The following is a 16,992-nucleotide window of genomic DNA, read 5'->3' on the forward strand; positions in this document are numbered from 1 at the left end:
TCAATTATTCTCTCAATATTCAACCATTTCATCCTTTGCTTTCCCAGGTTGTGATCCCTACCCAGAAAATCTTGGTTTCGGGGCGGCGGGAGGACATTTCAGGGCAGCAGCTCCTTGAGCACCCCCCAAACGGTAAGGCGGCTTTGCTTTGTATTACTTAAGAAATTATATGTATTAACTGTGCAATTATACATATTAATCGAGTAGGATGCGGTGAGTCATGACCTCGGTGCGGCTTTATCTGGGGGAATTTCTGCTCCATATTGTATCACCAAATTATATCACCCATTCCCTAAATCCAGTGAGCATTTAAGGGGGAATTACACCTTTTTGATACGTTTTCTTTTGGTTTTTTTAGAACTCAGGGAGTCTTGATTTAAAACTCAAGTGCTGATAACATGTTGTTAAGAGCCTTACAAGCCGTAGCCAGCCTGGAGGAAAACACAGATATGTTTTTGTAAAAATACCCTGAAATATGGGCTGTTATCACTGCAAAATTTTGGCACGTCAGTAGGATGTGGAGAAATGGTCACCGGCTAAAAATAACTGAAACACGGAGCTTAAAATAAGATGTACGTGAAACCAGGGGTCTCACAGTCCTTTAGTCAACCCTGATCGCTAAAATTAGGGCTTGACAGAGTGACAGATGTGTTGATCTGTGCCAAAACCACGGGCACCCGGCAGGTGACAGAGAAAATAAAATCTCTTGGCAGCAAGTTGCCTCCTAAAGGAGCAAAGGGAAGGTTTTGGTCACTGAAAACGGGGGTGCCGCCTTCAGTCTGTGCAAATATCGTGAAAAAGTGCCTGTTCCCTTCCTAAACTGGTGATATTTAGGGTGGGGGCATCTCAGGGGAAAACCCAAAAGCTTTTTTCAGTCCGTGGCACAGCAGAGCATCTTTTCTTTGAGCTTTTTGAGTCTTGCCTCCTCTGAAAGTCCCTTTTAATAAAGAGCAGCCAATAACGGCAGGATTATTTCCCCCAGGCTGCCCTTTCAGCCCTGATTCTTGCTGGTGACCTTCCCTTGGTCCAAAAAAACCCCCCAGGATTAAGGATGTGATGAAGCAGCTGAATTTCTCATTAGTCTGGTTTTACCCCCCTTCTAACAAAGGTACAGGTTAGGTTTGCTTTGAAATGACTTCTCTGGTGGCTTTGGGGGGGCTTGGGGTCCCCACAAGGTCCTCTTTCTGGGGAGATTCTCCCTGCCTTGATGCTCTCTTTCTAATTAATATTTTGGTGCGAGCTGCCCAGTGCCTGGTGCTCAGCGACGTACTTTGGGCACACTGGGTTGTTCCCCTTGGAATAAACTGAGCCTGTGGAGGACACGAGCACATCGCTGTGGAGGACACGAGCACAACCTGTCCTGGAAAGCATCTCCAACGAGAAGACCAAACCCAGCCTAGTCAGCAAATTGTGCCAGCAAGGTCCAGACACCTCCCGCTAGAGGCACAGAATGACGTGGTGATTGGGTGTCCACCTAATGACCTTCTGGAACAGGAGGCTGCCATTGCTCTAAATGGTTAATGGTACAAATTATCTATCCTGAAGACATCTTCCAAGAAATAACTTGGTTCCCCTTGGCCTCCCTTCATTTTCCAGGCACAAAACCATTTCAGCTTTCCTCCTGAAGCCCCAACGTCCCCAGAGATGCATCTCCAAGGCCAGGTCATACGTTTTGTCACTATGGAAAACAAGTTGAAAAAAAACCCACCTTGGAACATCGGTGGCACACTGTAAACACTTCCCAGTCCTTTTTTTGTCCCAAATTTTCTCATTGTCTCAAGTTCAGACCAGGCTGAACATCTCTTAGGGTCTACCATTTGGAGTAAATGGAGAAGATAGTGTCGTTAAGCATAATTAAAGGAGTTTAAAACTATTTGTGACTCCTGTGCTAGCTGGAGCATGTATAAATCACCGTGTTAGGTCTCAAAGCTGTCTTTTGTCATTGAGGTTGGAAATACGGCAGAAAAGTTGCTTTTAAGTGGGCAAATGAAGAATGTTTAAATGGAGGCGATGAATCGTTGCGATCGTCGGTGTCTTGGCTCAGGGCTTGGATGGGGACAACTCTCTGCTGATCCTGGGAAGCCTGACATGCCTCAAGGAAAACCTCCTTTCTCTCTTCTGGTTTGTAGAGCCATTTCTGATGGGGAATTTTGCATTTTAAAAGGAAATTCAGCGGGGAGGTGAAGACCGGGAGGAGCCGGAGAGCTGCAAGAGAGGGATGCGAAGCGGAAACTCAGCAAGTTGGGAGCGCTGATTTATCTGCCATATGGGAAAGAGGAAAACAGCCGGCTCCAGAGGGATTTCTTTCCCTCTCCCAAAGGGAAAATTTGCAAGCATGATGGCAGGATGTAGCAAGAAACGAGGCAGATTTAAGGGAGGAGAGGGTTTTATTAGGTGTGCTGCGGCATTGCTGGGTTTTCCAGGCTTTCCCACGGGTGGGGAATGCTTTGCACGCTCCTGCGCCCCTCTCGCCCGCGCTTCTGCAGGCGGCTGAGGTCCTGCTGCTTTTAGCCCGATTGCCGCAAGCCCACCGAAAAGTAGGTGCCTGTTGGTGTTCACCTGGTGCAATTACTTGTGCGGGTGTTGGGAGATTGGCACGAAGCCCGCAGGCTTTGATTTGCAAAATAAAACACCCCCCAAAGGCGTTGTTAAAAACGGCAGCGTTGCTCACGGGGTGCAACGGCGAGGGTTTATTTTTTTATAAAATAAATATATGGGCTGCGGCCAGGGTTGCAAAATGTCATTGTGCAGGTTGTGGTGGGACCTTGGCCATAACCATCGGCACACTGCTCTGTTGAGTTCTGCGCTGGCGTTGGTCTGATTTGCGCTTTGCAAGACTCACAGCAGCTGAGAAATCGGTGGAGGACTGCAGCTGTCAGTTTGGGATGAAAGAACGTGGCTGATGGTGAAATTTTTGCTGAGCGAGACTGGTTTTGAGCATATTCCTTCTCGGCTGCCCTTCCTCGAAGCAAGAGCTGTGATGTGGCCTTTGCTGGTGGGACAGAAGATGTGTAAAACCCAGTCTCCTGTTTTCCCAGCACCTCATTAATCTCAGACCCATACTTAAGCCTCTTCTTCCAACCCATCTCTCCAAAACTCATCACATTTATCTACCATCGTCTTCTTTGTCCTTCAAGAAGCACCTCTGAACCCGGCTGGGACCTTTGGGCTGGGACCTTCCCGTTGCAGGACTGGCGTGGGATGGAGATTTGGTGTTTGTGTGATGGGGATGGGTGTGCTCAGCGATTCCTCCTGCACGGGATTAGTGATGGAGAACGAAGAGCGTGAGGCAAGGTTTGAAAGCGTCGGGCAAGATTTTGATCATAAATTATTCACAGTTAATTGCTTGCCATGAAGAACTGTTGGGAGATTGATCTGCTCGCTGTGTTTTGCAAGCGCTGTCAAGGCAATCAGAAACTTCTCCTGGACAATTCGTGTCCGTCAAGAGAAGTTTGTGCATTTTGGGGGGTTTCTCAGCTACATGTCGCTTCAAAGCTTTTTGATTTGCCCTCTGAAAAAATTCACAGGTTGCTCTTTGGGGAACTTTCGTTGGGCCAGGGGCTGGATTGCACAAACTGCAAGTATTTCCAGGTTACTTTGAAGATGCTTCTTTGATGTTTCCCTGTGCCAGTTTGTTTTGGAAGGTGCTTTAATGGTCTTTCTTTATAAGAATAACACTTTAAAATCTATGTAGGTATCTCAGCTCTCCACTTAAAAAAAAACCAAAAAACCAAGAACAAAGTTGTTTAATGCTGCCGTTCAAGGTACATTAACCTTGTCTACTAAAACTGTGACTGGCTCTTGCAGGTTTTATTCTCGTGTTTATGTTGCATAGATATCCCTGGAGCCTTTTAGGGATGGGTATCTTTGGAGAGGAGAGAAATATTTAGCGGTAATTGTTGTTCTCATTGGAAATTCGCTGTAGCAGCTCCCCCCTTTCTATGGAGCTGGAGTTGGTAGAAGGATCTGCAAATATTAAATGAGTAAATGCTGTTTCCCCCGTACCCAGGGGAGATGTCCCAGCCACTGATGAACCAAACTGGTGCTTGGCAGGATTTTTTTGGCATTGTCCAACACGGCATTTCCCTCTCCCTTTTACCCTGGTGCTTATGCATTTGCCGAGAGCTTTTTTAGGAGAAAAATTGCCAAAGGGTTTGCTCTGGTCTGGGGTTTATCCTGCAGAAATACCCAGCGTCCATCTGCTTTAGCCCATGGTTGTAGCAGAAGTGCGGACTCGCTTCGTCCTTTTTTGTTGGGAAATAACTGGATGCTGGGAAGGGTACGGACATCAGAATTTACGGAATCGGCATCTTGGCTGAAAGCAAAGGATGCTCCCAGTGCAAAAAACTTCCTGGGTTTGGGGAGAGGAAACTTGGCTACCAAATATCCCTAAAAAATTAAAAATACTCGGTGGTATTTCTTGCACAGATGCTCCTGAGAGCCTCGGGTGAGGCATTGTGTGAGCCCCCTTGGAAGCAACTTTGAACACGAGGAATAACCGGGAATGGGTGATGTCGTCTTGAAAAATGGGATTCTTCCACATTTTCAATCATTTAATAGCATTCAGTTTATTTTTCCTGAGTTCAGGGTGGCACAAGGGGGTTCCTCGAATAGCTTGTGAAAAGCTTGTGTTCATCTTTCAGGGTGACGGATGAATTTTGGTAAAAACAAGCAAAAAGGGTGAAGGCTGGTGGGTAGAAAGGAGAAGTTGAAGAGCAGGAGGGTCGCTCTCGATTCACTTTATGGCCGATGAAGAGTCAGCATCACCCGCCGAGGGTGAACCTGTCCTTGCTGGCAGTTCAGAGCGAGATGTATCGTTCTCTGGAGGTGCCTCTCCCTCCCCCCTCAGCTATATTTCTTCATTTTAACCTAGATGAATGCATATATCATAAACTTCAGCACGCACAAGCCCTCTGTGAAGACGGTGACATAAAAAAACTTGCAGCCTGCTGGGGAGGGAGCATGGCTAGCACAGCATCACTGCAAATTCCAAAGTGTCCCCTCTTAAAAAAAAAAAAAAAAAAAAAAAAAGCAAACCGTTAGAAGAGGCAGCCTGCTTTTTAATACAGAGAAATACCGTCCCATGGCTGGAAAAAAAGATCCTCAGGTATCTCCAATAAATTTGAAACTTTGGGTAGAGAAGAGGAAACGCCTGAAAAGCTGATTTTCTGATTTCTGACGTGGGATCCTCCGTTATCAATTGCATGTTTGGCTCTGAGGGAGAAGCTGCTGAAGGAGCTAGAAAAAACTGTCCCCATTTTCCCACTGATTTGGAAAGAGGAGTTGCACCTTGCAAAGCTAATATAATATTAGCCATTAAAAATGATAATGTGGAGTCGCAACAATATGATTTTTTATTTTTTTTTTGCATTCAGTTCTATTTCTAATGTGATTTTGCGGCTGTTTCATTAATCAAGGAGGTCATACTCACCTGGGGGGGTGTGGATGACTGTCTGCAATACTTGGATTTTTTAAATGTTTTAAGGCATCAGTGACCACGCTGAAAAAAACCCACCAGCTTGACTTCTCAACTTAATCTTTAATTATTTTTATCTGAAAGAGGACATAATATATTGCTGGCAAAAAAAAGCAGCCTATAAATCTGAGGCTCTTTTAGGTAGATGCAAGCTCTTTGGGAAATACATTTCCAACTTAATGGCGATATTTCAGCAATAGCTGAAATAATTTTATTTCATAAGGAAATTTAGGATACTTTGATCTCAGGTTGCTGCCAAAACCTAAAGTACTGCTGCTGGCGGAAATGAAGGAGCCTTTATGGGGTTTTATTGCTCACCATTTCGTTCCTCGGTGCAAGCGCCCTGAGAGTTGGCTGCGATTCCTGCCCTCCTCGACCCCCAGCCCCCCCAAAATCTTCTCTTTGCCCAAGATTTGATCATCGCCTTGCCCTGTTCTGCAAGGGGGTTGCTGGGGGGTTGGCGATGCTCTGCTCCTTCCATCATCTGGATGCCTATGGTCAAGAGCTGATGTGGCTGAATTGATTTAAGAGGTGGGGGGAAAAAAAGAGGGGGGGGGGGAAAGGAGCAGATTAATGCGTAAAATAAAAAAAATAGAAAAAAAAAGAAAGGATTAATGCATAAAATAGCAGCTTTCCACCTTTCTCTGCATTTGACTGCCGATAAATCCATGGGGCTGACAGTTTTGTATCGTATCCCGAGATTCATGGCCGGGGGCTCCAGCGTGAAACACCCGTCCAGCTTTTCCCGCTGGCACCAGGCGCTTCCCCAGATATTTATGGCACCCGAGTGCATTTGTTTCCCCCCAGATAAATATACCACTATTGGCAACAGCTGTCTCTCATTTTTATCATTTTTTTTTAATTTTTTTTTTTTACACAACATTTGGCTCTAAGTCCTATTCTCCAAACAAATCAACACCCATAAGGCCTCGGCGAAAGGCTTGATTTTAGCAGGTTGGATGATATTTGGCAATTAAATTGGGCTCCGGACTGCCATCTTCTGGGAAATTATTCGTCCAGGAAGCTTGCACCCCACCAGAAATTGCCACGCGCTAGAGGTAGGCTCACTCCTGGCATGAACAATAGATGCCAAGCAGGGTTTTTTTTCCCAAAATAGCCATCTCTTTTTTTTTTTATTATTTTTTTTTAGCTTCTTACTGAGATGTCTAGACCATTATAGTGCTAAATTCTGCTTTTCTCCAGCTGCAGCTATTTCTGGTGGGGAGGTTTTCCCCTTGGTATTCCCCTCGAGGATGCGCATGCTTGCATGCCTGCAGCTGCGAGCTGGGTTTTGACATCGGACACTGAAGATTTTAAGCTGGAGTTCACTCAGGAGCGGATAATTTGGCCTCCCACTAGTTTGCTGTTGGGGAAAACAGATGAAAAGCATCGTTTTAATCCCATAAATGCAATATCCTTCTCGCTGCAAGAGGTCTGTGTCATGCAAGGACGCGGGTCTACCTTCCCAATGCACAGGATTTTGGGTGTGCTCTCTTAATCCTCAATTCATGGGTCACCTGTAGTAGTGCAAAGTGAAAAAACCCAATTAATTTATTAATGCAAAATAATAAGAGTGGTTGATGCATGCAGACATCACTTGGCTTTCCGTTGCATCTCTGCACTTGGTACCTGGTGGTTCCTGTCAAGCCCGAAAATTTGTGGAGAAGACCAGAATGTTGTGAATCTTCTCCCAAACAACTGTGGACCTCGTGGAGGAGACCAAAATATTGTGAATTTTCCCCAAAAAAACAGTGGAGACCTATCTGAAGACCCCAAATGTGCCTTGTTTTTTCTTGAACTCATGGGTGTCCCCGTTCCTCTGCCCCACGCGAGCGCGTTTCATCCTGGGTGCCACCAGTTCACAGCAAAAGTGACGCTGGCGCAATTTTTTGGTAGATTCCCTCACAATATCGGAGGACTTTACACAACTTTTTGCATTTCTTCATGGGATGGAGCTGTGGCTCTTCTCCAGATGAGAAGCTGATGGGGAGCCCAACACATTGATGGGCATCGCAACAGGATGGGGTCATCTCTTACCAAAATGGGTCACTGCAGGGAGAAATGCACTTCTGGAGGCTCTCGGGCTTTTTTGCTAGGTGGCTTTGTGAGTTGGCTCAAAGTAGAGCTCAGAGCCTCACAAAGGACTCAGGACAGGTTTTTTTTTTGAGGATTTAATCAAGGTTATTGGCTTTTCTTCTGAAGCAACCACACAGCTGGAGTGAAATAATCAGAGAGGAGGTGTTTTGGGGTCAAGAGTTGCTTTTTTGGTTACATCTGCTAGTAGGTTTACCCTTGGAGACAGCATCCAGCCAAGAGCTCCTCAACAGTTTTATCCCTTCCTGGTGCCTCTCTTTTTTTCCCCATTTCCTGGCACCTGAAGATACAAAAAAAAATAAATAAATAAAATAAAATCTGTTCCCCCCTCAGATAACTATGAATTTATGGAAAGCAGAGCAAGAGAGGTTGAGGGTGGCACGTCTCAGACTGCCTCCTGGGTTCCAGGATGTCCATATGGGACGTGCAAAAGCAGAGTTTGGTCCCCAGTTCAGATCAAGTGAGGGTTTGAACCCTCTTTCCTCACTTCTGTGTATTCAGTCGCCACAGAGTTGGTCAGCTCAACGCCGGAGTCAACTGCGTTGGTCAACTCAACGTAGGAGTTAACTGTGTTGGTCAACCCAACAGTGGATATTCAATGTCCCTTTGGAATGAGCATGCTGTGCTTGAGGATGTGACTCCATGGTGGCCAAAAGCAGAGAGACACAATTTCTGGGTTTTTTTTTTAGTGTATATTTTCAGAAAACGGAAAGTTTTGCATTTATGACTTGTCTTCCTGCTTCCAAAAAAGGAGGAATAACTGGAAAGGGGATGGAAATCCTCTTTTAGGCGCTGTGGTTAGAGGCATGAGGAGCGGAAAGAAAATGCCCTGGATGCACCAAGGTTCCCAAGGGGGGAAATACAGTGAGGGTCGCCAGTGGCAGCCATCATCTTCAAGAGCTCTGCCCTGGTCTGGCTGCTCTCCAGTGGAAGATCTTCTGGCCCGTGACCCTCTTCTCTTCACCCCGATGCACTCCTTACCCCAAATCACAAATCTCACATAGTCCTCAAAATCACCTTGGGTTTCTTCCAGAAAGTGGAAGCACTTTCTTCCAGAAGTGGAGCACTGTGCCAGGGGGCTCATGCGAGAAATGTCAGCTCTCCTTTTTCCCCCCACCCCCCATTTTTTTTTTCTTCTTTCTGCAAGATTTTTCCTGGGGGAGATCCCCCTTAATCCCATGGCATCTCTCCCGCCCGCAGGTTCTCGATGTGACTCCCACCCAGGATGCACCATGTCTCCCCGGCACCGGCTCTGACGATGATGGCCACCCAGACGGTGCCCCCTCCTCCCTACCAAGACACCCCGCAGGTGAGTGTCCCCCAGCACCCCTGAGCTCCTCCAGACCCCCTGCGACACCCAGCTCCTGCGTTAATTATCCTGCCTTCCAAAATAATGACCGTTACGAAGTATTTCACCCCAAAACGTTCTCTTCAGAGACTGGCAGAAATTTAAACCCTTCTTGACACCATCTCCAGGATTGAAGGGTCCAACAATTTGGGGTTTTTTCCTCTTCCTGGCTTATTTTGGGGTCATGGGGTCGTCTTGGAGAGGTGACACACCAGCGTGTTTGCAGCCAGTGGGTTAGTAAGATGGAAAGGGGAAACATCTGGCTGAACCCATCCTGGTTTAGCCATAGGAATGGCCTTTTGGTTTATTTTTACGGCGTTTTTTGGCAACCTGGTGGTGGAGAGGGGGAAGACTTGACCTCCAGCGTTGCTCTAAGGGGTTGAATAACTTTTCTGAGCATCTTTATGGAGTTAAGTTATTAAAAGAAGGGCTTGTCCAAGAGAAACTCTACTGGAGCACCCCAGTGGGCTGGATGTGGGGTTGGGGTTGGATTTTGGAGGCAGTTCCATGCCTTGCAGACCATCCCGAGATTTTTCGGAGGGGCAAATTCACAAATTCCATCTTTGCTGGCTACAGTGACTGAATGGGGATGATTTGGATTGAGCACTGAACCGGCTCCGTGTTCAAAGCAGCTTTTTTTGGGGGTTCATATGGGAAATTTTGAGGGTTTCCCCCATTTGCTGGCTGCATAAGCACAAAAATCTCCCTTCCCAGGAAAAAAAAAAAAAATCAACCTTGTTCTCTGCAAGCTAAAATAAATAAATCGACTTTAACACCACCCCCCCCCCAAGCCACCCGGGTCTCCTTTCCGCTCATCTCCTTCGGTGGGAAAAGGTCACTTCTCACAAATGACACCTCGGTGGGGTTTTTATGGCTCCTCCAACTTCTGTGTCATCATTTGCTCGCTTCACTGCTCTGCTCCGAGAAGGTGGGGGTTTTTTTTCCAATTTTTTTTTCCTTTTTTTTTTTTTTTTCCTTCCCCCCCACCTTGAAATACGCCCCCTTTCTCGCTTACGCGGCGGGGAGCCGCAACGCCGTTTTAGTCCTAATGGGCAATTTAAGGGAATTCTGAAATAGCTGAGATTTTCTGCAGGCATCCTATGGAGACGTCCCCTCTACCTTCCCCATTCGTGGCCCTTACCTGCCCCTCACCGCAATACGTTCAATTCTGGGGACCCTCAGGAGCGGTTTTGGCCAAATCCTTCCTTTTTCCCTCTATCGAGGGGGTTGCTCAAGCATTTTTCCTGCAGTTTAGTGGGTTTGGAGAAAAAGCTGCAGCCAAGAGTTGCTTTTTTAAATTTTTTTCTTTGACTCAACGCTGTGACTGCTGTGAGCTTTTCACCGGGAAATTTGGGATTTCTAAGGGTTGGAACAGTAAATTGCACAAATTTCCTAAAGATGGGGGATTTTTCCTAGATGGGAGGGTGGGTGAGAAATAAAAAAAAATCATTTATCAGAGCTACAACCAGCTCTTCCTCCTGAAGGGGACTGTTTCGGCGAGAAAAGTACTAAAATAGGGGTTTGGAGGATTTTTGCATTAATATTTTACTGCAGAGGCTATGCAAGCTATCACCCTCACTGTCAGCATTTGGCTAAAAGGGAGCAGAAATGGTGGGAAAAGCAGCATTTTGGAGGAAAAAAAAAAGATCTAATAATCACCTGGTTCTGCTAAAGGGGGTAATAAGGAGCATCATTTATACCGAGCGTGATCACACTGGCCAGGCAAATCTACCTGTTGCAAATTAAAGAGTCTGCATAAAAATCTGCATGTTTTCCGTAATAAATTAAAAGAAAAAGCTAAGAGAAAGGCTTCAGCCATTTCATTGTTAGCAGAAAGAGCTTGCTTTAAAAATAGGTATGGAAAATGATGAAAGCAACTTTGCCTCCCCTAAAAGTGCTTTCTAGGCGGTTACATCATGGACAACTGAAAAAAATAATAATATTCATTTACTTGCTATATAACTATATTTTTTAAAAGTATTAAAAATGGGGGTGGCGATGTTGACTTTTCAGAATTTTCCACACATAAAGGGATAAAAGCAGCTTTACCACCCCCATCCCAAAAAAAGTGCTTTTTAGGTGATTATATCAGGAACAACAATGGAAAAATATAAAAATACAAGTTTTTTTTTTAAAAAGGATAAAAAATATTTTTGAAGACAATCACAGATTAAAAATTGCCTGATGCCATTGATTTTTTCAGTAGGATCAATGAAAACCCCCAACTCCTGGTGTCCTGGGCACATTTTTGGGCTCAGACCCCCAGATTTCAGCATGGGTGATGGCCCAAGAGAAATTTCCCAGTGCAATGCTCAGGACCAGGGGAAATATCGCTGATTTAGGAGATTTTCTTGCCCTGAAGACCTCTTCCCTGTGGTCGCTCTCTAGAGTTGATGTATCTGGCCATAGCCTTCAAAAAAACCCGAAAGCAAGGGGGATTATCGCGTTTAAACCTGTGGGAAGCCCCCGCGGTGCCTGGTGAGCAGCCGCTCGCTCCAGCAAAGGATTTTCTTCCTAAAGAAGCAAAAATCCCAGAAATCCCGTCTGCAAAGGGACGGGGAGGTGATGCACATCACGGAGCGATGCGCGCCTCGAAAATCTTAGCTTCAACCGGGAGTCTTGCACAAAAGCATGGGGGGGGGGGGGTTTTGCCTTTTTTCCACCACCCCAATTTTATTTTTACCTTCTTTTTTCCTTTCCTTTAAAAAGATTTGAAACCATATTTTTAATCGTATTTTTTAACATTTTATTTTACATTTTTACATATTTTAACGTAATTATTTTGCATGGGTTTTAACCTTTTTAACTTTTTTTTAGCATACTCACTGTACCTGATTTTTTGTACATTTTTTCACCCCTTTTTGGTTGTTGGTTTTTTTTTTTTAATTTTATTATTTTTTCCCCATCTGCAAATAATTTTGGCCATTTTGGGTGGGGCAGGGAATAAATCCCCACCTGCATTTTTTTTCAACACCTGCAACTTTCATACCCAAATCCAGCCCCTTTCCCCCCAAATTCCCCCGTTTTCCACCTGCTGAGATGCTCGTGTTCCTGAGCCAGGATCCTGCTGCCTTTTTCCTCCTTTCCCATCCCCACCTGCTACCTGTAAAGCCATTTTTGGCTGCATTTTTGCCTTCCTCCCTGTCCAGCATCCCTATCTGAGCATCCTCTCACCTCTTTTTTTTCCGCTGACTTGAGCTTATTTTTTTTTTTTTTGGTATTTTCTTTAGTACAAGGTGAGGTAATGGCTTTGACGGAGCCGCAGAGGAGGCTTTTTTTTTCTTTTTCTTTTTTTTTAGGGGGTAATAGTCCAATTAGTTGCAGACTTGGCTTGAAACAGCCAACTTGGCAGGATTTCGGGGCAGGATGCGAAAAAGGCTTCAGCATCCTGGTAAATGACGTGACGAGGGGAAAAAATTAAAAAGGAAAAACGAGCGAGAATAAAAAGCCATTTCCCCCTTAAAAAAAGTAATTTTCACGGGAGATAACAGTGAGAAAAAAGGGGGAAAAGAGAAAGGGGATGGGGGGATATTCGATGGCATGGCTGGAGCATCCCAAAATCCACTTGCCTTTTGGGCTTAGAAAATAGGGGGGAAAAAGAGAAATCCAAACGGGAGACAGGAACGGGGAGGGAACCCCAAATTTTCGCTTATTTTATTTAGCAGCAGGGAAGGGAGAAGGGGTGGAAATCCTCTTCTAGGCTGGGAGAGTGAGAAATTAAATAGCACTGGGTGAATTTACAGGTGCCAGAGCCAAACTTTGGAGTTATGAACAATAAAGGAGATTAAAAAAAAAAATAAAGGCGCTGTATTGGCAGCAAAAGGTCAGGCAGGATATATTAAAGTCAAACATTTTAAAAGCAAAGGTGTCATGGGTTTGGCCCAGCTTGGCTTTATGCAGCTTTTAAGGGAAGCGAGAAATCTGCTTTTTTCGTGGCAAAAACCTGGGTATAAGGGTGGGTTTGGCTGGTGAAGACTGTGGGCATCCACATGTATAATATATACGTATTTTTATATATATGTATGTGTGTGTGTTTATATATACATATATATATATAATTTTTTGTTTATATATAAATGACCACAGAAAGGATTACAGAGGGATATTAAATAAATAAATAAATAGATAAAATATACTAAATAATATTTTATTTCTGTGTGCATAAGCACAGAAGTAAATATATAAGTAGTTAGGCAAATAAATAAATCATATAAAAATACTTTCTTACTATATAAAGCCAGAAATAAATATATACGTATAAACCAAAAAAATAATTAATATCTGTTTTTTTAATTATATATAGCTAAACAGAAATGAATGTATAAGTATATTATAAAATAAATAAATTACATTTAGCAAGAGCAGAGGCTTCCTTTCCCTACCCAGCTCAAGGGGGGGTATGTCAAAAATTTACCAGTGAAAACAGGCAAATGGTAATTTTTTTACACCATTTTGACACCAAAGCAGGTGAGACACCTACTTTGCGTTAATTTTCCACTGAGATTTTGGGATAAACGCACCACATTCAGGGGGTTGCTGATGCGTTTGAACCCCAATCGATCCAAATTCTCCCGGAATTTCTCTTTTTTTAACCCAATCTTTCAAAGGTAAAGCTACGTGTTGCACAGCAGATCTTGGACCTGTCTGCAGATAATTCAGATTTGAGTGCAATTAATTTTAAGTGGTGATTGCCCCCTACATAGATGCAGTCCTGTACACAGGGGGGTGGGGGTTTGGGGGTGATGCTGGAAGGATGCCCAGTGATTTGCACAGGCAGGGGCACGCGCGCGTTTCACATTGTAAATCCATATATATCTAACTAAATCACAACTTTTTGTAAAAAAAAAAACAAAACGTGAGTTAGTGGAATGATTTCTGACATAGCCGATGTGATTTGGCTCAGCGTTGGGATCTGGGGCAGCATCGGGGTTGAAGGTGGGTGATCAGGGCATAGGGGGGGGGAATAAAAAAAGGTTGGATTTTTTTTCTGGCTGGCTTCTCAGCGGGCAAAAATGACTCATTCCTGGGCTTGGCGAGTTGGAAGAGGCTCATGTAATTTTGGAAGGAAGTTTCAAATGCCTGTGTGTCTAGACAATAATACCTGCTTTGAAAAAAATCTTGGCGAGCAGCAGCGTTGCAGCTGATTTAATCTGGGGCTTCTGCAAAGCATCCCTTAATAAATTACCCCCCGCCTTTGCTTTGCTGCTGGTGCAATAAGCATGTTGGATTTTTTTCCTGTATTTTCCCCAAGTAAAAAAAAGTGGGAAAAACCTAAACTTGCTGTTTCCAGGCTTAGAAAAAATTCAAATATATTTTTACTTCCCCCCAAACCATCCTGCTCAGAGCCCCACCACGGGGCTGCCTCCTCCTCAGTTTTAAAAACCCGACGCAAAGGCTGCACAACTCAGTGGAAAAGTGCGACAAACCCCAGCGTTGTTTTGTTTTCTTCCTTTTTTTATTCCCTCTCCTTTATTTTCTCCTTCCCCCCCTCAGATGACGGCCACAGCCCAGCAGCCCACCAAGGCACAGCCCGTGCATCTCGCTGCGCCGGCGGTGGCCACCAACCCCCCGGTACCCGCCACGGCCGGCGACCCCCAGGCGCAGCTGGAGGCCGACAAGCGAGCCGTCTACAGGTGATGGATGCAGGCTACTGTCAGCATGCATTAATTAATTAATGCATTCATTAATGCATTATTTCGTTAATGCGTCAGTTATTGTAATGCCTTACTAATGCATCGATTCAGCGATGCGTTAACTAAATGCGTTGGTTAATGCATCGGATCATTGATGAAGTCATTATTATAATGCATTATTAATTCATTATTATTCTAATGCATTAATTAACATACAGGAACGGGATGATTAGCGGTTAGATCCTTTCTAGCAAGAAGAACTATCGGTAAGAACGGGGTGGAGCTCCTTCCTGGACCTGGTGTTGCAGCATCTCCCCAACTACAAAACAGTCGCTCCCCCAAACCCCAAAATTACCCTTTTTTTTTTTTTTTTTTTTTTTTTTTCAAAACCATGTGATTTGGGGCCAAAAAAGAACCCAGAAGGAGTAAAGTCATGTATTGACCTGGAATATGAAGTTCATGCATCCATACGGGGTGCGGGCAGCTGCAGGTGCAGGATGGATGAGCCCCTTCAGTCCCCTTTTTTTGATACTTTGGACATAATAATATATAATGTAATATATGCAGTAATGTTACTGTCTAATTGCAATAAGTAACATTATAATTATGTAAATAGTATAATTGTATAAGTGATCTGTAATTATATAAGTGATAAGTAATTATTTACAATATTATAATGTATACAGTAGTGATGTAAACCAGCAATGTATAATATTATAATATAATTAGGATTAAGGTTTAAGGTTAAGGATTAACCCCCTGTTAATGGCTAGGGCTGCGGGGGCTCGTGAACCAAAAAAACGCAGCTTGGAAGTGAAGGAATTAAAATATTTTGACTCCAAATTATCAAATATTACGAGTTTGAAAGGTCTGGCAAGGTGGATGAAGGCATGGAATAAACCCACCGGTTTCCCAGGAAATGCAAAGGATTATTCGCAGTGGGTCTCAAGACTTTTTTCCAATGGTGGAAATAATTTTCTCCAGGCAAAAAGGGTCATTCAAGAACACCACCCCCCCCTTTCCTTTGCACTGCGGTGAGGGGTTTGCAGCGTTCCTGGGATAACAGAAACCAAAAAGCCCTTTGGACTTTCCACAGCTTTTATTTGAAGGTCAAAAAAATGCCAGAAACACCTATTTGCAGCTATTTCCCACCCTGAAAAGTGGGGAAAAAATTGTTGGTTGGTCCGACGCGTGGACTTGGTTGCCCAAACCTGGATGCTTATTTTTGTGTCCCAGCCGAAACTATCTCCCAGATACATTTTTATCTCTAAACCCACACCAACGAGCCTTTTTTTGCTGTGTGCAAAATTGGAATATTCCCCTCTACAGCAGATAATATGGACTGTGTATGTCTCAGGGGTTTTTTTAGCCCCTCCACTAGAAACGATGGATATTTGTTAATTTTCAGTAGTTGCACCAAGGCAGAAGGCATCGGTTGTAAGCGTCAGTTGATGATCCAGGAGGGAAATCGCTGGGAAAACGCGATGGGAAATATGAAAAATGCTGGACGAGTCACCCCACTGGGTTTTATGCTCTAGTGGGAGGTTTATCATCCATTAAAAAAAAAGAGAAAAAGAGAAAAAAAAAATAATCCTCCCCCTCCCTGCCTGGCGTGAGAGCATCTTCGCAGGGGCTGCTCCAGCAGCATCCCTGGTTTTTCCCAGCTGATGGATTTTCCTGACTTTATGCAACAGCGGGGCTGGGACTTCCCGACGGATTTTGGACCAGTGAAGAAGATGCTCCTGCAGGAACTGACACTTAAACCCCCCAGCACCACAAACTGGATTTTTCCAAGTGGGAAATGGCTGAAATTTTTTTGCATTAAGTTTTGTTTGGTTTTGGTTTTTGGGATGATTTTATTTTTTTAGGGGGAAAGGGGTATACTGGAGCTGGGTAAAAAAAAAATCCATGTTGTGGCGTGCCCAGGATGCCACCAGCTCGCGGGCAGAGCCCTGCTGAAGGTGCGAAATTAGGCCATTAGAGGAATTCATTTCTCTTTATTAGCCCGTGTCGAATCCTTTTTATTAGTGGCTGCAAACGACCTCTCTCCTGCAGGAAAATGTCAGGGCCGGTTCAGCCCTTTTATTAGGAGGATTCCCTGAAAAAAAAAAAAATAAAAGGGGGGGGGGGGGGGGATTTTGCAAAACCGTATTGGGCAAAAGCAGATTTTTCCACCCCAAAACCCTTCCTTGTGCTGTAGGGGTGATTCTCTACCTCTGTAACACCTGCAGTATGGAAAATCCTCTTGTTTATCCTGGATATCTATCTTTCCCCCCCCCCCCAAATGTCAGAGCAAGGATGGGATTCAGCTCTCAATTTTCACATCACGACCTCCACCTACAAACCCCCATGGTGGCCCGTCCATTCCTCTGCCTGCCATGGCCACAGGAAGGCTGGCGATGGAGAAAACTGCAATGATTTTTTGCATGCAAGAAGTTAAA

The 16,992-nt window shown here is 44.4% G+C and overlaps 1 protein-coding gene across 1 annotated transcript in view; it reads left to right on the plus strand.

Moving 5' to 3' along the window:
- Positions 1 to 16,992, plus strand: part of PKNOX2 (PBX/knotted 1 homeobox 2) — a 90,037-nt gene that overhangs the window by 53,889 nt on the left and 19,156 nt on the right. Inside the window, 3 exon segments of the mRNA XM_055819410.1 lie at positions 48 to 132; positions 8,771 to 8,879; positions 14,412 to 14,551. Of these exon segments, the coding sequence (XP_055675385.1) occupies positions 8,796 to 8,879; positions 14,412 to 14,551 (224 nt within the window). The 5' untranslated portion in view covers positions 48 to 132; positions 8,771 to 8,795.

The sequence above is a fragment of the Falco peregrinus genome, chromosome 15 (assembly GCF_023634155.1).
Source record: "Falco peregrinus isolate bFalPer1 chromosome 15, bFalPer1.pri, whole genome shotgun sequence".
Lineage (NCBI taxonomy): Eukaryota > Metazoa > Chordata > Aves > Falconiformes > Falconidae > Falco > Falco peregrinus.